This window comes from Lepisma saccharinum, chromosome 26 (genome assembly GCF_977018435.1).
Source record: "Lepisma saccharinum chromosome 26, izLepSacc3.1, whole genome shotgun sequence".
NCBI lineage: Eukaryota > Metazoa > Arthropoda > Insecta > Zygentoma > Lepismatidae > Lepisma > Lepisma saccharinum.
Genome location: NC_139254.1, coordinates 12,088,720 through 12,116,291, shown reverse-complemented (window position 1 = coordinate 12,116,291; position 27,572 = coordinate 12,088,720). Strand labels below are relative to the sequence as shown.

General features: G+C 36.6%; 1 protein-coding gene across 1 annotated transcript in view; it reads right to left on the bottom strand.

Moving 5' to 3' along the window:
• The window catches only part of LOC145979380 (pickpocket protein 19-like), a 50,434-nt gene that overhangs the window by 5,771 nt on the left and 17,091 nt on the right, over positions 1 to 27,572 (bottom strand). The window contains exons 5-9 of the mRNA XM_083112249.1: positions 9,142 to 9,259; positions 6,356 to 6,635; positions 3,631 to 3,681; positions 2,021 to 2,150; positions 1,030 to 1,139 (exon numbers count right to left, since the gene is read on the bottom strand). Of these exons, the coding sequence (XP_082968375.1) occupies positions 1,030 to 1,139; positions 2,021 to 2,150; positions 3,631 to 3,681; positions 6,356 to 6,635; positions 9,142 to 9,259 (689 nt within the window). The remainder of the gene's footprint in view (positions 1 to 1,029; positions 1,140 to 2,020; positions 2,151 to 3,630; positions 3,682 to 6,355; positions 6,636 to 9,141; positions 9,260 to 27,572) is intronic.

The window sequence follows — 27,572 nt, the reverse complement described above, 5'->3', positions numbered from 1 at the left end:
CGCTAACACGTCATTGCACACAAAAATGTAAAGCGTAACCTTGGTTACGGGTCGGGGCTGATTATATTGGCCATGGGTACATACGGCAGATCCTCGCTAATCTGCACTATGCTGGCAGTAAGACGTAGGGAAGGGTGTAGAAAGACGAAAGCGAGAACATGTGATAAAGTACGAATCTTAGCCGATATATCAACAGAACGAAGCTCTAATATCTAACTAAGGGAAAATTTCTTATCTCCGGAAAACGGCTGAAATTCGCTAGATCATTGAATTTGAATATTCGTACTTACGTATTCTGCATTGAGAAACATTGCTGAAGGTGGAATTTCGCTTATTTCACGGAAATAAGCTCTATTTGCGACATATCGAGTAAGTTTTCTTCATTTCTTTTTGCCTTCGGTAACACGCAAAATGGCGGTCACAGTTTCACTACAGTACTCGGAACGCAGTGTTTCCACCCCACTGCAACCAAAAATACCTACGAGCCCCACAAACCATTCATACATAGCCCCACGAACCATTTCCGGTAAGGTTAGGTTAGGCAGGGTCACGTTTAGGTTACAATAGTAAAAATTGGTTTAGAAAAAAAAAATATGTGTAACCCCACACACCATTCTCGCATAGCCCCACGAACCATTGATACATAGCCCCACAAACCATTTGCGGAAACGTACCTTCTTCAGTTATAAAAACACGTGTTTGGAAACACTGACCGGGATTACGTCATCACACACAGGCTACATCCACCTGAAAGTAAATGGATGCAAGAGCTTTCGTGCATCGGTCACACATTTATATCGAAAAATAGATGATTTACCGGCAAAATTCAATGAACGATGGAAGAAAACACTTCCCCGAACTTCCACAACTATAAAGAAAGAGTATTCGGTAAGTAGTTTATCCTGTAAATTTGAAGAAATCCGTTTTCCGGAGATAAGAAATTTACTTTTGATAGTGTAATTACAAATCTCAAAATATTTATAGATGAAAGCAAAATGTAATAAGACGTCACAATAGAAAAGAAGTTACCTAGGAGATCTAGCCACCCGAACAGCACATTGTTCTGGTACCGAACACCACTGAGCTGCGAGAAGTAGATGTCAGCGTAGCCAACTTCTGCTTCTTTCAGCTGATGCGTCCTGCAAGAATATGACAGAAAACGCGCTGAAATATTGAACACAAGAAAAACCACACATTGAAACTCTTACATAACAAATCTCACACTGCTATCACTGATGCCAAAGAATTACAGGCGGACATCATATCCAGTATGTCAAATATGAACCCAAATATTATTTTTGATATTATTCTTTAAGTTAAAATGTTCCTTTTTTCATCTGTTCTAAATATACCAAGTCTTTTTGCCCTACACAAATAGCTACACAAAAGCGCCATAGAATAAGATTTCAGTATACAGTTGGGCAGGAACGGAGGGTGCAAGGGTACATTGTACCCACAAATTTTGGGGAAGGGATGCAATACCTCCTAAATCCTTTGATTTGATTTGAATCCCTTACACCCTCTCAAATATTTTGACAGATTCAAGATTCTGCCCTTCAAGAAATCTCAATTTTAATAGCTAACTTCAAAAAGTTTCTTGTGCCCATATTTTCACTCTATCCATAAGAATTCAAACCACCGCTAACCTATTACATTTTGTGGAACACTTTTACGCACTCTCAAAACCTTATTAAGAAAAAAAAACTGTTTAAAAAGAGTGCAAACCGATTGAATGAAGTCTAGAGCTTTAACCGTTCCGGAATTGTACATGTTTTAAACATATTTTAAAAACTACCTTGAAAATAACCATAATATTGTAAATATTGCTCCTTTATTGGTAGTAGAAGGTTATGCAAATTATATTTTAAAAATTGAGAGCTATGTGACTTATTCTAATTAGGACATTATATATATATCTGCATGCACATCACATGTTATGTGAAATCATCAATATATGATTACAAACATGTAGAATTTGAAATCGCAATGAGAGTGATATAATGCTCCAAATGCTACTCACATACTACTCTCTGAATTCTCGAAGTTGTACACAGTGTCTTCGCACGGAGGAATGCAGTCACAGGCTATCATATCATCAGACATGTTGAACCCAGGTGTGTTGGGAGGTGGTTTGTTCTTCCTTATAACCGCTAGTACAAAGTAAAAAATTAATATTAAATAATTATCTAACATGCTTTCATTTTAAAGTATAACTACTGATTCCCTTCACAGGAAGTATAGTCCTTCTTAACTGTGAGAAGACCATCATTAACTATCATCAATTTTGTTCGAAAAATTATCAATTATACTGTCTTATCTAACTGTTGTTAGGGGAAATTAGTTTAATAATGCGGTAATTGTACAAGTCTTCATTGAAGTACAGGGTGTCCGGGCTAGAGGTATACAAAAATATATGCTTATAAAGAAAGAACTATACATTTTTATGTTGTTGGGTAAATGCTCAAACGATAGAAAATCTCCCCGAGATTTGATCGTCACCATTTCAAGGTCAGCACCGAGTCGTATAGATCGCGCATGCGCACAAATGTCCAATGTGACGCGCTCTGGATAGTCTAGCAGCGTACGCCTGACAGTCAACATGTGGACGGCACAACGAAAAGTGTAGTGTGTGCTATGGTTAGCAAAGTTCAAATCAGTAACACGTGGAGATTTTCTATCGTTTGAGCATTTACCCAACAACATAAAATGTATAGTTCTTTCTTTATAAGCATATATTTTTGTATACCTCTAGCCCGGACATCCTGTAGATAGGTTTCAGTCTTACAACCAATTCTTACCATAGAAAGAGACACATTGAGTAAGGGAGACAGACAGGGAGAGACAGAGGGAGAAAGAGACTGAGAGAGACACAGACAGAGAGAGTACAAATAACGAGTAAGGAAACCTACTCAGAATAAAAATAAAGTTAATAATGAAAAGTTAATGTATTATCAAAGAATATAGAAAGGCCAAATCATGGATAGCTCCCTTCATTTGTTTTCATAATGTGACCATACGAACGCTCTCATTCGCTTAGTGGAGAAGGGGAGGGGAAAATGACAAGTCCTGACACCGCCGTAGAGTTAGGAAACACACACATACCTGCCAGGAAAGCGAGTAGTTCAGGATCTAGGTGTCCCATTTTTATTGCCGGTGAGTGTACATACGAGAGCACTTGATCATGCCTGGAGTAGAGATTGCAGTGTGCAAAGTGAACAGTAACTTTAGATAGAAAATCATGCTATATCAATAGAAAGTTGTAACTTCAAATGTGTAATGAAGCAACAATACAAAAAATGAAAAGTGTACTGTAAAGAATCATGTATTCGTGCTACATTTTCTCAGGAATCTGCGGAGCAAGACCGTGCACAACGGTAGAGAAGGGAGAAAGAGAGTGTGGAAAGCAAAGCAGTGCGCGTTGCTGCAAACGGGTGGTAGCTGCAGCCGTGTTTTGCCCTCCATGAACTCACTTTCACTCTCACGCGATCATTGATCAAGCCCTATCGGGTCAATACTTGTGCAGATAACTTATTTTCGATCGCTTGATCCAGAGATTGCTTCCATCACACACACACCCCCACACACACCCCCACACACACAGACACACACACACACACACAAATAACTTACTGCTGTAGTTTCGAAGACACACAAAATCCTTCTCGATACATTCACGGGTACCTGAAAGAAGTAGTCATGTATAACTAACGAATAGATATCTCAAATATACTGCTGGACAATGAAAACCGGACACTTTAATATTTGACATCTGAATTGCAATAACAGCTCGCAGGTATATTACAGAATGTTCGGCAGATCATGTAGTACCATATGCACCATTCATAGGCTCGGACTTTGTTTATGCATTCGTACTTAATTCAGTTTCTGCAACATTTAGTTAGCCCTTGTACCAGAGCTTTTATCGACCCATTGCGTTATCACAAAAAAATGCAAGTGTCCGTTTTTTTTTGTCCAGCAGTATATAAAATCATGTTATACCTTCACAGTTGAATTATTTATCTTGTAGTCTAAGGTTGTTACAAGCATAAAGACACAATTTGTTTTGACGTTTCAGGTGAAAACACACTCCCTTCATCAGACATTTATTTTTAGTTTGATTAAAGATACAGTTATAACAATGGTTAATTTTTTTTAATAAAAAGGAATCAGTTATACATGTACAATGGATCTTGTAATGTTACATTGTTGTAACATAGCAACTTAACTGTGAAACAAGCAGTCTGTTTTATTATTATTTTAGATAAAAAAAATATCAAATTGTTAAAAAATTATGAATCCCAAATATCATCAGGCAATTCAAAATCATCATTGCTTTCACAAAGATTCTTCATGTTTTTTTGTTACATTAAATTTTAAAGATGGTGTCCTACTCCACTTGTGAAAAGCCCAACCCTGTGGCCGAGCGGTTAGCACATCGCGCTGCGACGCCAAGGGTCCCGGGTTCGAATCCTGGTCGGGCTTGGTTGTTTGTGAATGTCCATTCATCAATTTCATCCTTTCATCACTCATCCTCATCTTCGCAAATTAGCCAAGAGGCACAAAACGCGAAGTAAAATAAACTAAATCAATCAATCAATCAAATCCACTTGTGAAAAAGAAAACTCCATAGTGGGTCTATGTTACTATTTTCATTATTTAATTTATTCCAGTGTTCTGCTATTAACGATTTTATTATTTAATTTATTCCAGTGTTCTTCCAGGGAGCGCGTGTTCTCTGAAACGTCACAACAAATTGTGTTTTTATGCTTGCGTATCAATCCATAAGATTATATTTTATTTTAAAAGCCTCTCTGAATGCTTCATGTTGACCAGGGCATTCGCTTGTTTTTCTCAGTTGTCTCAACCTCTGAGGCATGTAAATAACGCACAGTGTTGTGCTATGCAAACCTCCTGAGGTATTCAGGAAATAGGTAGTTCCATCTACCTATGGAGTCAGTGGTTTGCATAGTGGCAGTTAAAATCACGATTCGGCATGGAGGAAGGGCTCCATGGCCTGGGTAATATAGAGGTGAGACAGGCTGAGAGGGGACTGACTTTTGATTGGGATTGAGGAGAGCGGAGAGCTTAGGAAAGAAGTGGAGCAAAAGTAGGACAACGCGCTGCTCAACCTGTAACGAAGCCAACAGAGGACTTAGCTTATTTTTATTCATCGTAATTATCTTCATTCGTCAGATAGACAGGTAACTATCCTAAACCCAGCCATGATTCAGGTTCAAAGGTTCATAAAAAAAACCAACGAGTGACCATTGTCTTTTCTAGTTGTTAAGTTCCTAAATCTTATTTGTATCTTTCGCACTGCCAAGCGTAAAATCGTCATTATTTTAATGACGAATGCTCTCATCATCGGGGATGAATGATGAATAGGTTACATCACCCAGCAATTAATTGCGAAGTAACTGGTTCTGATCCCATCATTCTATAGAATGATACGCTTGTAACAACCGTAGACTACAAGAGAAATAATTCTACAATGCAAGCAATGCGTACACACAACTATGCAAACTACATCTGCATCTACAAACTTTTTCAGATTCTGATTCAGATTCTGTGCCTGATTCATCAACTAGAGCATCAAAATCAGTCTTCCATGCCGAGATCACCCCACACCAAAAAGGATGATTTCTCAGAAGAAAATGAGCAAAGAACAGGCTTCCGAAATGATAACCAGAATGTAATATTCCATATACATTTTACCGTACTTAATTTTATGTGGGTGAGATTTTTATTGAAAAGTGAATGCAGAAAGGCTCTTAATCGGATCAAAGCGAGAGCAACAATGTCAGAAAAGGTCCCATTGTTGCCAAAAATGAAACATAATCACGAGAAGTGAACAAAATGTGAGAAAAAAACATTGCAGAAGTGGTCAGATTTTTAATGAAGATTGAAAGACAAAGGTTCGAAATCGGATCAAAACTAGTGCAAGAATGGCAGAAGAAAGTCCCATTGTTGGTGAAAAGGGAAAAAGAAAGACACGAAAGGTGATCAAAAAGAGAGAAAAACATTTGTACAGTCTGTTTCTACACATAAATTAAATAAAATAGTCTTGTATATTATTTACTATTAGAAATAATTTCAGTGCAAGTTTTAAATCGATTTTGCAGTCTAATATTAGTCTAACATGCTACCTTTAAGCCCCTCAGGTGGGGTAAAAGTACGTTTTAGCCATTCGTTACAACAACAAATATATTCAAAATTTTAATCTGAGGCTTCTGCTTTTGCTTTGGTAGCTTAGATGCAATGGAATCAAAAACTAAGTGCTCACTTTTAACTGCTTTACTCAATTTGTAGAGGCGATTACAGAGATATAACAAGGTGGAGAGGAGAGCATACAAACCTAGTCGTGGATAGTAATACGGCGTGCAGTGGCAGTTGTCCTTAAGGTACCTCAGCCTGCATTCCATGAAGCAGTTGTCTATGGTGTAATCCGGCGAGATCGAAAGGTTAGACTCGTCTTTAAACTTGCACCTCCTCGTAGAAATGTCCACCCCTCGTACTTCCGACGCGCTCCACAGCTGGAACGCCGCTATCTGGATCTCAAGCTTCAGCTTGTCTTTCGTGGGAACGAGGTACCCTTGGGACACGTCCGGGAAGCTGTCGGGCTTGTGAATGTAAGTCTGTTTGCGACAAATACAACAAGAACATAACTAGTTTAAAGTTCTGTAGATGTACTTGTGTGCATTAAACTTTCGAGACTATACCAGTGACCATGAAATTAGGCTTCTTCCAGAATTTGCGCTGTTGCCAGATCGTTCGCTCGCATATTTAAGAAACCCATTTGGAAATGAAATCACAACTGTAAGCGCAATGGTTAACAGTAGCGAGGTTCTTACATGGTGCAACGGCCCATCTCGAATATATGATATACATATAATCTCAATATCACTCAAATGGTTATCACCAGATGCATTATACTAAAAATTACATGTAAGCTTACACAGAGAGAGAGAGAGAGAGGGGGGGGAGTGAGAGAGAGAGAGAGAGAGAGAGTGATACATAAAGGTTCGATCAAACTGTGAGGTTGAAAATTTCGCAGTAGCAGAAGCAAAGGTGTTTATAAACATGGGTTTGCAAAAATGAACAGTTTGCGACACATATTATATAGGCTACAAGGTGGCGCAAAAGTCATCACCTGATTTTCTTAGCCTATTGCTTGGTTTTTAAATTAAACAACATGGGTCTTTTTGTGTTAAACCTTTATTGATACTAGTAAGTTTTATGTCCTCATTTTTTAAAGATAACATCCAATAAATGACCACCATTCGAATTGATGCAAATTTGGGCCATTTTTTGCGTTTTCTATGGTTTTGGAAAGAATCTGCGAGGAAATGTTTTCAATTTCATGTTGAATATTGTCCTTTAGTTGCTGTAACGTCTCTGGCTTATTCATATAAACCAATGACTTCAAATATCCCCAAACGAAAAAGAATTTGAGCGGTTAAATCGGGGGACCTGGCCGGCCATGGCAAATCACCCAAACGGGATATTACTCTGCCCGGGAAAGTGTCACGTAAAATTGTCACAATTTCTCCACCGTTCTTGTGGGGTATAATTATTCATTTTCGCACACATTAAATTTCGTGAATAGCTATCTTCTATTTAACTGACAAAACACTACTGATATAAACAACAAGATGTCAAAATAAAGGTCAGTTCAAATAGGATGATGACTTTTGCGTGTGTGTTTGTGTGACGTAACATTTGGCCGGCTTTGTGATCGAGCGCGTTCAATGGTTGTGTTTCAAACTCTCGCCACCAAAGTTCCCGGATTCAAATCCGGGCGTGGGCGTGGGTGCTCTTTGAGAGTGTCTCTTCATCAATTTCATCACTCATCCTCAATAGCCAAAAAGTGGCAGAAAAGCGACGCCAAATAAAGAAATATAAACGCAATGATGGATTTAGCTGGGTCCTGGAGATGAAAGCATGTACATTAAGATATCGGGTGGCCAGAATTAAAGTTACCCAACTCCGAGCCCTCTGTAGCCTCTTTGAGGCATCGTAGAACTCTGAAATTTGGTGAATCAACTATGCAGACCATGGGAAAGAGGATGGCAATAAAAAAAAATAGTTCAATTTTTCGCCACCAGGTTGAAATGTGGCGCTGTAATAATGAATATTGAAAACCATAATCAGGTGTACAAATCTTTATTGTTGGTTTTTGGCAGTACAGCAGTGTTCAATATGCGTGCCAGCAATATTACTACCGTTCTGATAAAACAACTTCACCAGCAATGCACGTTCTTTCTTATTTAATGGCATGGTGATCACTTCCGAACTTTTGTTCAGCACTCACGTTAAGTAATTTAGCTGAATTATTAATTGAAGGGCTCTGGTGTAAAACATGGTAAGTGACATTTTATTGATTTCCGAGTTCATTAAGAAAAAAGGTTATTAGAACTTACACAGTAAACAAATTGTTTTCGTGTTGTGTTTACCGATTTCAGAAGGCTTCACTGAGTCTAACGCAAATTGTATGGCATGGCAATTTCACTCGAAAATTGAAGGATGGCACATTTTACTTCGGAACTCAAAAATTACCAAAATGTCTCTTCAATTAGAAAGACATTTGTTAGTGGCTGGAAGTTGCGAGAAAATAATCTCTCATTTATTACAAGAATGCAAGGTAAAGGCAAATCCATAACCAATTGGAGCAGTTTACGTCATTATTACAACCCATCATGGAAGTACAGCGTCACATTTCAACCTGGTGGCGGAAAATTGAACTATTTTTTACGGCCATCATCTTTCTTATGGTCTGCATAGTTGATTAACCAAATTTCAGAGTTCTACGATACCTCAAACAGGCTACAAAGGGCTCTGAGTTGGGTAACTTTAATTCTGGCACCCGGAACATGATGTTGGGATACATTGGAGTATTCTCCCCGCAGCAAAAGACGAAATAGTTGTTCCTTGGAAGCTGGTCTCACCGCGTCGTTGCACAACCCTTCACCGACTTCACCTTCTCGGTTGTCACATAGATTTCAAGAAAGCACATTTCTTAAGACAACACTATTGATGCTACGTGATAACTTGCTGACTAACAAATCCTTTGTTACAGTAAGGTTACTCGAAGTCCCGAACTGGGCACGGACATACACGCTTACTAAAACTTGCTAAACTTACTCGAAAGCCCTGCGGCCTGACGTCGTTTTCCAGCGCTTCTCCTGATAAATTTTTGAAGAAGAGCTCCACTCCAGTCGTGGATCCAGCTGCGGTATTTCGCTGGAGGTCCTTCTCGGTTCTGGAATTAAATCGGAAGATTGGTCGATTTTCAAACGCTATGGAAACTGCATTCCTCTCTACTTTCTATTTTTAGTCATCACTAGAGCTAGAATTTTTATGATCTAAAAATCACCAAAATATGCAAAATAAAATATGCTCTTATGACAACATTTCACAAAATATGCACTATAATTTGAAAAATATGCCCTTATAACTTGACTGTTTCAAACATGAATATCTAACATATGCTGAGATATTTTCACATATGTACTATTTTTAGTTCACATTTTGGGGCCCGGACTTGCAATGCACAATGAATACTTTCTCTAAATTTTTAAAATAAAAATGAAAAAGATTTTGCTCAGTCCAAAAAAAACAACAAAAAAACCTCTCGAGTAAACATGGGAGTAAGAACGAATCCACTTCGAAAATGACTGCATATTTCTTCAAAATGCAAAAATATGCTGAATAGGACCGAAAATCCATCAAAATATGCTATATCACGCAAAAATTTCCAAATTTGCCAAAATATGCCCTTAATTGATTGATTGATTGATTGATTTAGTTAATTTTACTTCGCGTTTTGTGCCTCTTGGCTAATTTGCGAAGATGGGGATGAGTGATGAAATGATGAAATTGATGAATGGACATTCACAAACAACCATACCCGATCGGGATTCGAACCCGGGACCCTTGGCGTCGCAAATAAATATGCCCTTAAAAAGAGCCTTAACTTAATTAGTTTTTTCATAATATGAATTCCTATATGTTTGGGGAAAACATCATAATTACCAAAAAAATATGCTAAGTCGTGAAAATTCTAGCCATCACCATGCGGTGGTATAATTGGCACTCGAAAGCAGATTCCATCACTTTACATGCGCGGTGCAATGCAATGCTAATTGGATATTATCCATTGTCTAGTGCTTCTAAGTATACTTATTCCAACACTACATTTCAAGAGAGTACCTCTTCTCTAGTCTTCAGGTGAACACATTTCTATTTGACCTGTGATTTTGCTACAAATTCAATGCACTAATCAACTACTCCCCAGATTTCACTCACCTCTTATACCGCGGTACTACAAAGGAACATTTATTTATTTATTACAAGTTTAAGATACAGTACTTGTAAGGCAATTTTACACTGAAAACTGTAATATATTAACAAGAACAATTCAAGATGGTTTTAGGTAAAAACATAAAAGGTAAATATAAACATGATAAGTAGACTCCGGATTTTTATGTAATATCAAAGTACAAAATATGTACATAAATATGATAGAATTATTGTTGTTTTAAGTCCAATTTATGCACAGAAAGGCTAATCGGGACTGGACCTACAGTTTAAAGTGGGATCCGAACCACTATGTGTCTCCACCGGGTATCGAACCCGTGGTCCCTTGATTATGTACATAATGATGAAGTATAATGAGTGAAGTTCATTAACCTGCCTCCTTCATCGATTGCCTCCAAGTTATCCCAGGAATGCGCTGCATTTCATATTGCTTCAATACTGAAGTTCTACGGGAGGTGACGAAAGTGCGCCTCGCCGATAGAGAATTGGAGGAGTAACAACCTCTAGTCCGGAGTGAGTATAAATGCGAAGTCCGGAAGGACGTAGCTCTCATTCCCTCACAGTTTTACTCTGAATCCCCTTCGATACACTCAGCGCGGGATAACGGAGGACAAGTTGGTCAGAGTCGAAGTTCGGACTCTGACACGATATGGACACATCTTCGTTTAGGACAAGACTCTACAAGAACTTCGGGCAGATATGATAGTGTGGAGAGAGCATTCTCACTCATCTATAATTCATCTTTTCCTTCATTGACCAGGGGGAGGGGTCCCTTTTGAATTAGTTATGAACCATAAACCTCTCGCTTTATGATTTGCTACATCCAGGTGACTCTTGATCCCCGATCTTGAGTCACACTTCAATAAATATGTAACAATAATTGTAAAATAATGTACTTAAATATGTAATATCAAAAGGATATGTAGCTAAATATGTAGTATCATAGGATATGTAATTTTAATAATAATAATAATCGAGTATCCAAGCAATTTAAGGAATCCTGCTAGGTATTTACGGAGGTTGTTTGCTTTATATCCGACCATTTTCGATTCGGTGCTGCCACCTGGCGTATCATGCTGGAACTATGGGTCTGCTGGCGGGAGTAGTCTTGTGTCTGACCTTGTAGGTGCGTGAGTGTTGGTAGTGAATGTTATCAAATGACGCCGAAAATCAACCGGTATTGGGAGGGTTACGTAATGGCCCTTTTCCATGCTAAGTTTTCATACGTACGCATTGTGAAACAGTGTCGGGAGAATGGGTTAACACTCGGGGGGACTACTGCGAAAGCTATTGTGGCCCGTTACACACAACAGACTCTCCTTGAGAAACATTCACCCACGAAAACCACCAGGAGAAGGGCTGCAAGCTGTGTACACCACCTTCTACCGCGTCACATTGCCGAACGTAAGACGAACTGCAGGAAACTGTATGAAAAGTACCTGGCGGGTTCCAAATGGAAGAGAGTTGTCACAATGGATGAATCACATGTCCATCTCACTGCTGGTGGTCACATTCGGGCGATCACATACCGTGACATTGACGGCAAGGGGCGCAGCAACTTTGTTCTTCAGTGCAGGGAAAGTTTCCCTCGTGGCTTTATGGTTGTGACGGGATTCGGATATGAGGGTAAGTAGTATAATTGGGTTCCTTCAAAATAACACTTGGTACGAGGCCTATTATTTTTATTAATTTAAGCACAATGGTAAACCTATTTTGATGATGTTTTTGTCGATTTTATACTATTGCAAATCTGTGATTTTTTACCTCACACTTGGTACGAGTGTCGAGGTCTATTGTTTTTATTAATTTAACCACAGTGGTAAACGTATTTTGATTATGTTTTTGTTGATTTTATATTATTGCAAATCTGTGATTTTTCATCTCGTACTTGATACGAGTGTTATAATTTCTTACGAGTTAAATCACGTAACATTACATAATATTGTGATGCCCTCATATTAAGCTTCCTTTTATTGTATCTTTATAAGGGTAAACTATTGCATCATGCTTATGCAACAGGCTATTACATAACATTACGCAACATTACAATGGCACAGAAGTTAATTTGTTGCATTATGTTTATGCAAACAGGTTATTACGTAATATTATGATGACTTGTATCTGACGTGGTGTTTTCTGATTAGCTTTTTGTCTCAGATGTTTTTAGGCTACTTGAAGAGTTTTTTGCATTACATTATTTGAATTTATGCAACCTATCTAAATACCACACCAAAATAGTTGCAGAGTCTGATATTTTCTTGACATTTTACAATATATACCAACATGAAAAATAACACTAAAGACCAAACATACTAAGGCATAGTCTTACAATAAACTGAAACTCAATAAAATACTAACCTGTCATGATAAGATGTGACGTGACAGATTAGTCAGTTTTGCGAGATCAGTTGAAGAGTACGGACGTGTTGTTGCAGTGCTCCTCTATACATTTTTTTAATGTGCTAAGCACAGGGTGATATTCTTTTTACTATATGTATTTATTAATTTTTTATACTTAGTACAAATATATATTTTGTATATAATAAAAAAATAGCTAATATAAAATAAAACGTCATGAATATTTTTGGGTTTAAAAAGCAACAACATAATCAGCCTGTAGAGAGAATTCCAGTAAACATGGATGTATTTAGAGAAATTTATCATGAATTGAAAGGGTTACTTCTTGTTCACTTGAACAGTATTTGGTTTCATGTTGACGAGGATACTGGAAAGCACTTATTTGTATTTAATAATAACTTATCATCATATAAGTTACCTGTTAGTGGGAAAATTCAAATAAATGTTTCTCCACAGAATGCGGCAATTTTGCACATAGGTCGAAATTTGTATAGAATTAAACATAGTACATTACTTCCTGATACGTCTTATGTGGAAGCTGGTGAATTTTTGTATGCTGAGATAATTGAAGAGTATGATAAATTGATTCCTCTGTTTATCGAAATAAGAATAATCTATCCTCTTATTAATATATAAAATACCTAAAAAAACCATGGCTGTATTTGGTAATAGAAGGCGACAGGAGATTCCAGATAATTCCAGCGAGATTGCTAGTTTAGATGCATGTCTAAAGAAACTGAAATCAGATTTACTCATATTACAGAATTCGCTAAATCTAAATATTCAATCAGGGATTACAAATCTTCAAACTCAACTGATTGATCCTATAGTAAAATTGACGGAGAACTCAAATCTTTGCTTGAGAAATATACTAATTTAGCTTCAATAGATAATCTTCAAAACTTAGAAGAAAATATTGCCAACTTGAAAAAAGAACTTGATAAATTTAGACAAATCCAGAGAACGAATACCGAACAGCTGAAACAGCAATTAAATGACCAGGCAAATAATATTCGTATCGAACTGCAAACCATCATCCAGAATATCAAAACTCAAGAAGAATATGAGCAGGTAAATGCTAGTATTGCTAAATTGTAAGAACAGTTTCAATCTTTCGAAGTTCCTACATTGCAAAGTATCAAATCTGAATTACAGACAGATGAACTGCATACAGCTATAACAGAAGTTCAATCGAAACTACAGACATTGGAAGATTTTATCATTAATTTACCTTCATCTTCTGAATTAAATGCTATTGCTCGGAGCGTTGCCGGCATCAAATTACATTTGGAGACTTATGAAGATTTTGGGAAGATACAAGGTACCATAGTTCACATAGAAGACACTGTGGCAACTATGAGAAATGAGCTAACAAGTGTACAGGAAACTCTGGAATCGAAACTGCCTGACATTACTGATATTCTAGCTATAGTTCAACAGCAAGTTACTAAGCTTGAAAGCTTGAATACTGAATCAGAATTATTGCATTTCCATCATCTTATTGATGGCATTCAGAGTAAATTAGAGACACTGCAACAGTCTACACCTACGCAGGATGACATAATGCAACTGCAAGAAATTTTGAAAAATGCAGCTGATGCAACAGAACTCGATGCTATAAAATTAACTCTTACCACACTTCAGAATACTGTAGCTGCTTTGCCTACTTCTCAGGAAATCAGAGCTATGAGGAGAGCAGTACATCGAATTTTAAAATCTGAGGATATCAAAAACATTCAAGCAGAAATTGCGCAAATCAGAGAAATTGCTACTCTCCCAACAATCAAATAATTAACGAACTACATGCATTATTTACAGAAATCAGAAGTCAAGTACACGATCTTGCTACCCAGAGTTCTAAATTGAAACTTGTAGAAAATTTACAGGAGATTATTTCTAATATTACGTCACAAATTACTACTCTTGAAGCAAGTCAAGAATCTGCTTTAATAGGTTTTGCTACTCAACTTCACGATCTCAAAGAGGAATATAAACAACTGTATGTTGATGTAAAAATCAAACCTAGCTACGATGAGTTGGTTCGTACTATCAACGAACACTTGGAACCGGTATTAAGCAGACTAGATGACGTAGATACTCGTCAATTTTATTCTATGGAAATTGTTAGGTTACAAAGTGTTCCAAATGCTCGAGGGCACTGGACGTACGCAAATGCTGGCAATGTTTACAAATTATATCCGTACACTCAGGTACATGAATTTTTTGTTGATGGTAGTTTACGATTTCTGAAGTTTAGTTTTCTAAAATATGGAAAACATATTGAAGTTCCTCAGTTTACTATAGTGCGAAAAGATGGTATACACAAGGCAGTACAAATACCTATTGCATACTGGGATGAGTCTACCAATAAATATAAAATACATGACGACGAACTATTATCAGTTCTTGATATTGAAATTGGTGACAAGCAAGTATTTGACATAAAGTGGTTATACCCTGAGGACAATCCATTTTATGTGATATTCTCACTTCGAACTCGATGTCAAGACAAGATATAGTTCATGAATTACACAAACCAGCCCGTCGCAATTACAAGCGATTAAGTGTAGTAACAAAAGGTATAAATGAATTCTTCCAGGCTGATCTGATCGAGATGGCCCCTCCAAGGGGCACTTTAAAAAATTTGGATAAGATAAATCATGGTTACAAATATATGCTTACAGTTATTGATACTTTTAGCAAATATGCATGGGCTGTTCCCTTAAAATCCAAAACTGGTACTTGTGTTACCGAAGCTTTTAAGTCGATATTTAGTGAGGGAAGAATACAAAAATATTTACAGACAGATTGAGGGAAAGAATTTTTCAATTCTACATTTGCTAAGTTAATGCAACAACATAATATTAAACATTATTCTACATACAGTGATCTGAAAGCTAGTATAGTGGAACGATTCAACAGAACATTAAAAAATCGCATGTGGAGACAATTTACTTTACAAGGCAATTATAAGTGGGTGCAAATTTTACCCGAGCTAGTTCATGATTACAACAATACAGTACACAGTACTATTCACATGAAACCTGCTGAGGTAACCAAATCTTATGAGCAACGATTGATTTCTACTGTTTATTGTCAAAAATGTAAATATACTAGCAAGAAGCCAAAGTTAAAAATAGGGGATCAGGTAAGGGTCAGTAAATATAAACAGTTATTCGAGAAGGGATTTACTAAAAATTGGAGTACGGAGTTATTCTCAGTGGTTCAAGTTTTACCAGTAAATAGAAATACATATATAATAAAAGATAATCATAACAAAATATTGAAAGGGAGATTCTATAAAGAGGAACTTAGTAAAACAAAATATCGAGATACATATATAATCGAGAAAATATTGAAGAAGAAAAATAATAAATTGGATGTGAAATGGTTAGGTCTGTCAGACAAAAGTTGGATAGAAGCAAACCAGGTGATTCTGTGACACCAACATGGAATGTGGTACAGCGTTTACCAGATGTAGTGGAAACTAATAAAAAAAATGGAGAGTTGTTACCTGATAACATAAGATGCCTCATTGCAGGCCCATCAGGTTGTTGAAAAACCACTTTGCTGGTTGATAATTTCTTGCTTGCCCACAATTGGCTACATTGGAAAAATAGACACTTGTATGTATTCTCTAAAAGTTTAGAACAACCGAAATACCAACAACTCATGAAGTTGTACAAGGGACTGGGCATAGCTACATTTGCATCAACAATAAAACCTCTCGACCAATGTTTGAAAAATTCTGTTGTGGTATTCGATGATGTTATTCTGGAAAATCAGAATGAAATTAGAATTTTTTTTACACAGGGTCGTCACAAAGAAATAGACTGCTTTTATTTAGCTCAAACGTATTCCAAAATTCCCAAACAGTTACTACGAGATAATACAAACTTAATCTGTTTGTTTCGTCAAGATTATACTAATTTGAAACATGTATACGATGATTATGTGGGAGGAGACTTAAATTACAATCAATTTTCAAAATTCTGTTCATCTTGTTGGAACAGCGACGATTTTGGATTTGTTAGTATCGACATGACTCGGAAACCTAACAATGGTAAATTTAGAAATAAAATCAACGACTTTTTAAACGTTGAAACGATATAAAATAACCATTAACAAAAAATAAAAAAATATGACGAAACGTAAAATAGAAGATAATTCGAAATTACGAGAGTACTTGTCCAAACGTTTCAAAGGTTGGAAATCAGAGAATCGAGGTTTTTACGAACAACACAAGCGTCAAGACCAACCTATTATCGATGCAATCAGTGGTCTCGGTAAAGAGATTAAGAGTGTTACAGAACAAAATAAAAACCTCATCAATGAATTGGTACCTCTTAATGCTAAAAATTATGCAGATTTCCCTCCTACGCCATTATTCAGCATCCACACACCCCTGGTACTTAAGGAACCACCTGCGAAAGCAGCTATAGAAGAATCAGAGAAAATCGAATTGGGTCCCCTGGCAAGGGATTATTTGAGTACTGGAAAATTCGAAAAAGATGAAGTATTTGGATTGTATCCAACTATGGAGGGAAATGAAGGTGTAGTATGGAAAATTGGCAAATCTAAAGTAACATTCGAAGGGGACAACTTAAAAATTAATTTGTGTGGGAGAAACAGCTGGTCCAGATATCCTGGTACCGTAGGGCTATGGGAGCTCATTACCAAAAAACAACCAAAAAATTTACAGAAGATGATTATCAAAGTTACTCTGAAATTTTGACACTCTCTGATGCTTTGTACCAAAATAACGATGGCAGTCAAAAGCGTGTGAAATCGAGCAACCGGGATAAATACAAAAATCTGATTAAATCTATCTGGAATCAACTAAAAACCGGTAGTGGTATAAAACAATACAATACTCTACCTAAAGAATTTGTATGGGTAAACAATGTTAGAAAACTTATAGATAGGTTGCTGGTTATAGCAGGGAAGGAAAATGCTGGGAACAATAATTTCCATAATGAGAAAATGGGTATTGTAAACATGATTAGTGACAAATTAGCTAATTTTATTGTAAACGATCCTAAAGGTATAGGATACTTAATTAAAATTATCAATGCTTTACCTCCTAAATTCTGGAATATATCAGAGGGTCGAGGTTTGGTGAATGATATTATTAATAAACTTCCGTTCGAGTTACACGTACCTGGTTACCAATATTGTGATCCTGGTACAAAACTTGAGAAACGAATAGAAAGAGGTGACAGGGGTATTAATCCTCTGGATGCAGCTTGCAAAGAACATGATATTGCATACAACACACACAAAGATCTGAATGATCGTCATGTGGCTGATCAAAAACTGGAAGAGGCAGCTTTTGGAAGATTAACAAGCAGAGATGCATCATTAGGTGAAAAAATAACAGCGTTGGGTACAACTATTGCTATGAATACAAAACAAAAATTAGGGCGGGGTTTGTAATATAAATACCCTGAAAATAATAATAATAAAACAACATGAAACCAAAAGGAGTTGTATACCAAATACCATATCACGATCTTAAAAATTTAAAACTTAATTCGATTTTAACTAAAAAACAACAAGAAAAGAAGAGGCAATGTATAGCCAAAGGGAACGGAATGAAATTATTACTCAGTACGCCACAATTAAAACGATTGCAAAATGCAAGAAAGAAAACACACAGTGGAGGATTTATATTCAGCATTCCAGCTATCCTGGCTGCATTGGGGGCAGTGCTGCCATTGCCAAAACTGTGATTGATTCGAAAAAAAATAAGGCAGAACTAGAAGAGCAAAAACGTCATAATCTCGCCATGGAGAAAAAAATAGGCAAAAGTGTGAAGTCTAGAGCACTCAGAAAATTAAAAAAAAAAGAAGAAGCACTCACGAACCAAGACATTGAATCTTTAATTAAAATATTTAAAATTAAATACTTCAGGGGGGTTTTCATGTCTGATTCTCTCCCTAAAAGTAGTCCTCACTCTCGAGAATGTGGCGTGGTGAATTTGGACAAGTCCGAAAACGTTGGTACTCACTGGATATGCTATTATAAACAAAATGACAATGCTTTTATTTTCTATTCTTTCGGAGGGGTACCCCCTACAGAATTAATTCGTTACTTGAAACATGTTAAAATTTATTACAACGACGATCGTATTCAAGATTTCGATCAAATTATATGTGGTCATGTTTGTATTACGATGCTCAGAATTTTAAGTAAAATACCAAACATCAAATTAAAAGATTTTCAAAAAGCTGTATTATATATTAAATATGGGAATCTTTCATCTCTCCACCGAGACTTCGGTTTTGAAACTACATCTTCACGATGATATTATCTATCCAAAATCCATAGCTCTGAGAGCATTCTACAGTATGTATCTGATTCCGAATGTAACTACCTACAACAATACTATATTAGTAGGTAATGAAAAAATAATTATTCCTCCTGGACAGTATAACTTATCTACTTTACAATTTGAACTTCCAACCACTGTCTTGCTTTCTCAAAATTCTGTAACACACAGAGTAGAGATTGTAACTATCAATGAAACAGTGGACTTATCTACCATGGGAGTACTTTTAGGATTCGACAACAATAGCAAATTGGAACCAGGTGTTAGGCACATAGGTAAATTTATACCAAAATTCTTAGCTATTGAGACATTGAATATTCACTGTAATATTGCCAAAGGTATGATTATCAAAGGAGAAGAAAATTCGATTGGCAGTCACAAGGAGACAGGCATTATTGCTACATTTAAACCGAATTCGGAATTTATGGAACCTATCTTCTATTCTCCAATCCCACCAGTCTATTTCCCTGTTTCTATTGATAAAGTTAATTACATAAAGATAACAATTACGAATGAGAAAAATAAAATCATCGATTTTGCCGGTGCTAATAGCACTGCGATAATAGAAGTTAATATTTAAAATATATAAATAAATACCAAGATGGAAAATATTGAGAGTTATGAATTACAGTCCTTCCCTCCAAACAGGAGGACATTTGCAAATTTGAATCAGCCCAATAAAGAGATACAGTATGACATCACGGTTTGGGGATGGATTCATTCATCCACATGGATCTGATCTGTATGTAAAATTTGATATTGTAAAACAAAGTAATGGTGAAGAATATCTCCTCCCTGGGGCTAATATAAAACTTATAGATAATTTTGTTCCATTCTTATTAGTAGTATGATTTGTGCTACAACCAGGACCACTTATAAGTGTAGAAAAGAAGAGGTCATTTGATTAAACAGCCCGATTTGCCCACACTTAAAATTATGCCAAGATCCTCTTATTCCCCATTTCTTCAAGTGTGATATGCTCTTAATCCCCAAGAATTTTGAATCCTAGTGTAGAAAAGAAGAGTTCATATGCCCTGATTTGCCTACACTTAAAACAATGTCAAGAGGGGGCATATAGCCCAATCGGCCATGTGTGTACATATTTAAATCCCAAGAATTTTGAATTCTAGTGTAGAAAAGAAGAACTCCCCTCAGATTGATTTGCCTACACTTACAAAATCTACATCTGCCAGATTTTTGTCCATAAGCTTGTCAAAAATATGCCCCTCTTGTTATTTTTTTTGGATACACTTAAAACTAAGTCAAGATGCTCATAAAACCCACACCCAACCACACCCACACACACCCACACCCACACACATACACCCACACACACACACACACACACACACACACACACATATATTTACTTCCGGTCCACTTCCGGTCCACTTCCGGTTCACTTCCGGTCCACTTCCGGTCCACTTCCGGTTTGCCTACTTCCGGTCCACTTCCGGCCCACTTGTGGCTTATTTCTGAGCACAGCTCTGTTAGAGATAGGGATATTATATAAATTTAAAAATTATTTCATTCTTCACAAACAAATCTCATCTAACAATTCCATAACAGTTCCATGCTCAGCTCTGTGTCTGTGTGAGGCAAGCACAGCTCTGTTAGAGATAGGGATATTGAGTATTGAAACATCTAGAAATTATTTCATTCTTCTCAAGCTCAGCTCTGTGTCTGTGTGGGGATTTGTACCTAATAACATCAAAACAACACAGCTCTGTTAGAGACAGAATATTCAATTCCATATCTATAACATCTCTGTGTAATTCCATAACAGTTCCATGCTCAGCTCTGTGTCTATGTAGAGCAAAACAGCACAGCTCTGTTAGAGATAGGTATATTATATAAATTTAAAAATTATTTTATTCTTCACAAACAAATCTCATCTAACAAATCCATAACAGTTCCATGCTCAGCTCTGTGTCTGTGTGAGGCAAGCACAGCTCTGTTAGAGATAGGGATATTAAGTATAAATTTAAAAATTATTTCATTCTTCACAAACAAATCTCATCTAACAATTCTATAACAGTTCCATGCTCAGCTCTGTGTCTGTGTGGGATTTGTACAGCAACATAGCTTTGTTAGAGATTCATTCAATTCTTCACCTCCATATCCATAACAGCTCTGTGTTTATAATAGATAGGAATATTGAGTGCATCTAACAATTCCTGCCCATAACAGTTCCATGTTGTAGAAATATCAGCAAGGCTCTGTGTCTGTGAGATTTGAAACCTTGTTCCCAATCAGTTCCAAGCTGTACAGCTCTGTGTCTGTGAGATTTGAAACCTGTTCCTGTACAGCTCTGTGAGAATTTTCATAGTGCCTAATAATATCAGCACAGCTCAGTTAGGATCGCATCTAACAAATATCAAGGATTTGTACCTAATTACAGTAGCACAGGGATAGGGATAATAAGTATAGACTATTGATATAGAAATTATTTTATTCTTCAATCTTATTCATAACAGTTCTATGCTCCTATGTGTCTGAGCAACATCAGTACAGCACAGCTCTGTTAATTAATATCTATTGAAACATGTGTCTGTGCGGGGATTTGTACCTAAGTATAGCTATTATTGAGTATAGAATTATTATATCTAGATCATCCATTTTCTGTGTCTGTGCAGGGATTTGTACTTAATAACATCAGTACAGCATTGCTCTGTTAGAGTATAGATTTATATTATTATTGAAACATCTCTTCACAAACAATCTCATCTAACAATTCTATAACAGTTCCGCTCAGCTCTGTGTCTGTGCGGGGATAAACATCAGTACAGCACAGCTCTGTTGCTCATCTTTTCAGCTCTGTGTCTGTCCAGGGATTTGTACCTAATAACATCAGCACAGCACAGCTCTGTTAGAGTATAGATTTAATTATATTATTATTGAAACATCTAGAAATTATTCTTCAAACAAATATCATCTAACAATTCCATAACAATTCTATGCTCAGCTCTGTTGCTCATCTTTTCAGCTCTGTGTCTGTGCAGGGATTTGTACCTAATAACATCAGTACAGCACAGCTCTGTTAGAGTATAGATTTAATTATATTATTATTGAAACATCTAGAAATTATTCTTCCTAACAATTCCATAACAATTCCATGCTCAGCTCTGTGTCTGTGAGGGGATTTGTACCTAATAACATCAGTACAGCACAGCTCTGTTAGAGATAGGGATATTGAGTATAGATTTAATTATTGAAACATCTAGAAATTATTCTTCAAACAAATATCATCTAACAATTCCATAACAATTCCATGCTCAGCTCTGTGTCTGTGCAGGGATTTGTACCTAATAACATCAGTACAGCACAGCTCTGTTAGAGACATTTAATTCTTCACATTTATATCCATAACATCTCTGTGTCTGTGTGTCAGTACAGCACAGCTCTGTTAGAGATAGGGATATTGAGTATTGAAACATCTAGAAATTATTTCATTCTTCACAAACAAATCTCATCTAACAATTCCATGCTCAGCTCTGTGTTTGTGCGAGGATTTGTACCTAATAACATCAGTACAGCATAGCTCTGTTAGAGACATTTAATTCTTCACATTTATATCCATAACAGCTCTGTGTCTGTGTGAGGCAAGCACAGCTCTGTTAGAGATAGGGATATTGAGTATTGAAACATCTAGAAATTATTTCATTCTTCACAAACAAATCTCATCTAACAATTCCATGCTCAGCTCTGTGTCTGTGTGAGGCAAGCACAGCTCTGTTAAAGATCTTCACAAACAAATCTCATCTAACAATTCCATAACAGTTCCATGCTCAGCTCTGTGTCTGTGTGGGGATTTGTACCTAATAACATCAAAACAACACAGCTCTGTTAGAGACAGAATATTCAATTCTTCACATCCATATCCATAACATCTCTGTGTAATTCCACAACAGTTCCATGCTCAGCTCTGTGTCTGTGTGAGGCAAGCACAGCTCTGTTAAAGATCTTCACAAACAAATCTCATCTAACAATTCCATAACAGTTCCATGCTCAGCTCTGTGTCTGTGTGGGGATTTGTACCTAATAACATCAAAACAACACAGCTCTGTTAGAGACAGAATATTCAATTCTTCACATCCATATCCATAACATCTCTGTGTAATTCCATAACAGTTCCATGCTCAGCTCTGTGTCTGTGTGAGGCAAGCACAGCTCTGTTAAAGATCTTCACAAACAAATCTCATCTAACAATTCCATAACAGTTCCATGCTCAGCTCTGTGTCTGTGTGGGGATTTGTACCTAATAACATCAAAACAACACAGCTCTGTTAGAGACAGAATATTCAATTCTTCACATCCATATCCATAACATCTCTGTGTAATTCCATAACAGTTCCATGCTCAGCTCTGTGTCTATGTAGAGCAAAACTGTTAGAGATAGGGATATTAAGTATAAATTTAAAAATTATTTTATTCTTCACAAACAAATCTCATCTAATAGTTCCATAATAGTTCCATGCTCAGCTCTGTGTCTGTGTGAGGCAAGCACAGCTCTGTTACATGATAGGAATATTAAGTATAGATTTAAATTTCATTCTTCACAAACAAATCTCATCTAACAATTCCATAACAGTTCCATGCTCAGCTCTGTGTCTGTGTGGGATTTATACAGCAACATAGCTTTGTTAGAGACAGAGTAGATGGGTATAAATATTATTTCTTTCAATTCTTCACCTCCATATCCATAACAGCTCTGTGAAATTTATTCTTCACATCAAACAATTCCATAACAGTTCCATGCTCAGCTGTGTGTCTGTGTGGGATTTGTACAGCAACATAGCTTTGTTAGACACAGAGTAGATGGGTATAAATATTATTTCATTCAATTCTTCACCTCCATATCCATAAAAGCTCTGTGAAATTTATTCTTCACATCTAACAATTCCCATAACAGTTTCATGCTCAGCAAGGCTCTGTGTCTGTGTAGATAGGGATATTAATATTTCATTCCTTCATAACAGTTCCTGTGTCTGTGTGGGATTTGTACAGAGCACAGCTCTGAGATAGGGACTAACAGTTAGGGTATAATTAATTCTTCACATCTATTGAGTGTCTAGATGTTATTTCATCCCTATGCCATGACAGTTTCAACTCTGTATTTGTATGGAATTTAAAACTTGTCTGAAAAGTGGCAATCAATGCCCATTGTTTCTATATAAACGTTTCAAATTACGTTAGATGGAATTGTTAGATGGAATTGTTAGATGAGATTTGTTTGTGAAGAATGAAATTTAAATCTATACTTAATATTCCTATATTTAACAGAGCTGTGCTTGCCTCACACAGACACAGAGCTGAGCATGGAACTGTTATGGAATTATTAGATGAGATTTGTTTGTGAAGAATAAAATTTAAATCTATACTTAATATTCCTATCATGTAACAGAGCTGTGCTTGCCTCACACAGACACAGAGCTGAGCATGGAACTATTATGGAACTATTAGATGAGATTTGTTTGTGAAGAATGAAATAATTTTTAAATTTATACTTAATATCCCTATCTCTAACAGTTTTGCTCTACATAGACACAGAGCTGAGCATGGAACTGTTATGGAATTACACAGAGATGTTATGGATATGGATGTGAAGAATTGAATATTCTGTCTCTAACAGAGCTGTGTTGTTTTGATGTTATTAGGTACAAATCCCCACACAGACACAGAGCTGAGCATGGAACTGTTATGGAATTGTTAGATGAGATTTGTTTGTGAAGATCTTTAACAGAGCTGTGCTTGCCTCACACAGACACAGAGCTGAGCATGGAACTGTTGTGGAATTACACAGAGATGTTATGGATATGGATGTGAAGAATTGAATATTCTGTCTCTAACAGAGCTGTGTTGTTTTGATGTTATTAGGTACAAATCCCCACACAGACACAGAGCTGAGCATGGAACTGTTATGGAATTGTTAGATGAGATTTGTTTGTGAAGATCTTTAACAGAGCTGTGCTTGCCTCACACAGACACAGAGCTGAGCATGGAACTGTTGTGGAATTACACAGAGATGTTATGGATATGGATGTGAAGAATTGAATATTCTGTCTCTAACAGAGCTGTGTTGTTTTGATGTTATTAGGTACAAATCCCCACACAGACACAGAGCTGAGCATGGAACTGTTATGGAATTGTTAGATGAGATTTGTTTGTGAAGATCTTTAACAGAGCTGTGCTTGCCTCACACAGACACAGAGCTGAGCATGGAATTGTTAGATGAGATTTGTTTGTGAAGAATGAAATAATTTCTAGATGTTTCAATACTCAATATCCCTATCTCTAACAGAGCTGTGCTGTACTGACACACAGACACAGAGATGTTATGGATATAAATGTGAAGAATTAAATGTCTCTAACAGAGCTGTGCTGTACTGATGTTATTAGGTACAAATCCCTGCACAGACACAGAGCTGAGCATGGAATTGTTATGGAATTGTTAGATGATATTTGTTTGAAGAATAATTTCTAGATGTTTCAATAATTAAATCTATACTCAATATCCCTATCTCTAACAGAGCTGTGCTGTACTGATGTTATTAGGTACAAATCCCCTCACAGACACAGAGCTGAGCATGGAATTGTTATGGAATTGTTAGGAAGAATAATTTCTAGATGTTTCAATAATAATATAATTAAATCTATACTCTAACAGAGCTGTGCTGTACTGATGTTATTAGGTACAAATCCCTGCACAGACACAGAGCTGAAAAGATGAGCAACAGAGCTGAGCATAGAATTGTTATGGAATTGTTAGATGATATTTGTTTGAAGAATAATTTCTAGATGTTTCAATAATAATATAATTAAATCTATACTCTAACAGAGCTGTGCTGTGCTGATGTTATTAGGTACAAATCCCTGGACAGACACAGAGCTGAAAAGATGAGCAACAGAGCTGTGCTGTACTGATGTTTATCCCCGCACAGACACAGAGCTGAGCGGAACTGTTATAGAATTGTTAGATGAGATTGTTTGTGAAGAGATGTTTCAATAATAATATAAATCTATACTCTAACAGAGCAATGCTGTACTGATGTTATTAAGTACAAATCCCTGCACAGACACAGAAAATGGATGATCTAGATATAATAATTCTATACTCAATAATAGCTATACTTAGGTACAAATCCCCGCACAGACACATGTTTCAATAGATATTAATTAACAGAGCTGTGCTGTACTGATGTTGCTCAGACACATAGGAGCATAGAACTGTTATGAATAAGATTGAAGAATAAAATAATTTCTATATCAATAGTCTATACTTATTATCCCTATCCCTGTGCTACTGTAATTAGGTACAAATCCTTGATATTTGTTAGATGCGATCCTAACTGAGCTGTGCTGATATTATTAGGCACTATGAAAATTCTCACAGAGCTGTACAGGAACAGGTTTCAAATCTCACAGACACAGAGCTGTACAGCTTGGAACTGATTGGGAACAAGGTTTCAAATCTCACAGACACAGAGCCTTGCTGATATTTCTACAACATGGAACTGTTATGGGCAGGAATTGTTAGATGCACTCAATATTCCTATCTATTATAAACACAGAGCTGTTATGGATATGGAGGTGAAGAATTGAATGAATCTCTAACAAAGCTATGTTGCTGTACAAATCCCACACAGACACAGAGCTGAGCATGGAACTGTTATAGAATTGTTAGATGAGATTTGTTTGTGAAGAATGAAATAATTTTTAAATTTATACTTAATATCCCTATCTCTAACAGAGCTGTGCTTGCCTCACACAGACACAGAGCTGAGCATGGAACTGTTATGGATTTGTTAGATGAGATTTGTTTGTGAAGAATAAAATAATTTTTAAATTTATATAATATACCTATCTCTAACAGAGCTGTGCTGTTTTGCTCTACATAGACACAGAGCTGAGCATGGAACTGTTATGGAATTACACAGAGATGTTATAGATATGGAATTGAATATTCTGTCTCTAACAGAGCTGTGTTGTTTTGATGTTATTAGGTACAAATCCCCACACAGACACAGAGCTGAGCTTGAGAAGAATGAAATAATTTCTAGATGTTTCAATACTCAATATCCCTATCTCTAACAGAGCTGTGCTTGCCTCACACAGACACAGAGCTGAGCATGGAACTGTTATGGAATTGTTAGATGAGATTTGTTTGTGAAGAATGAAATAATTTTTAAATTTATATAATATCCCTATCTCTAACAGAGCTGTGCTCAGAAATAAGCCACAAGTGGGCCGGAAGTGGACCGGAAGTAGGCAAACCGGAAGTGGACCGGAAGTGGACCGGAAGTAAATATGTGTGTTGGTGTGTTTGTGTGTGGGTGTATGTGGGGGTGTGTGTGTGTGTGTGTGGGTGTGGGTTATGAGCATCTTGACTTAGTTTTAAGTGTATCCAAAAAAAAATAACAAGAGGGGCATATTTTTGACAAGCTTATGGACAAAAATCTGGCAGATGTAGATTTTGTAAGTGTAGGCAAATCAATCTGAGGGGAGTTCTTCTTTTCTACACTAGAATTCAAAATTCTTGGGATTTAAATATGTACACACATGGCCG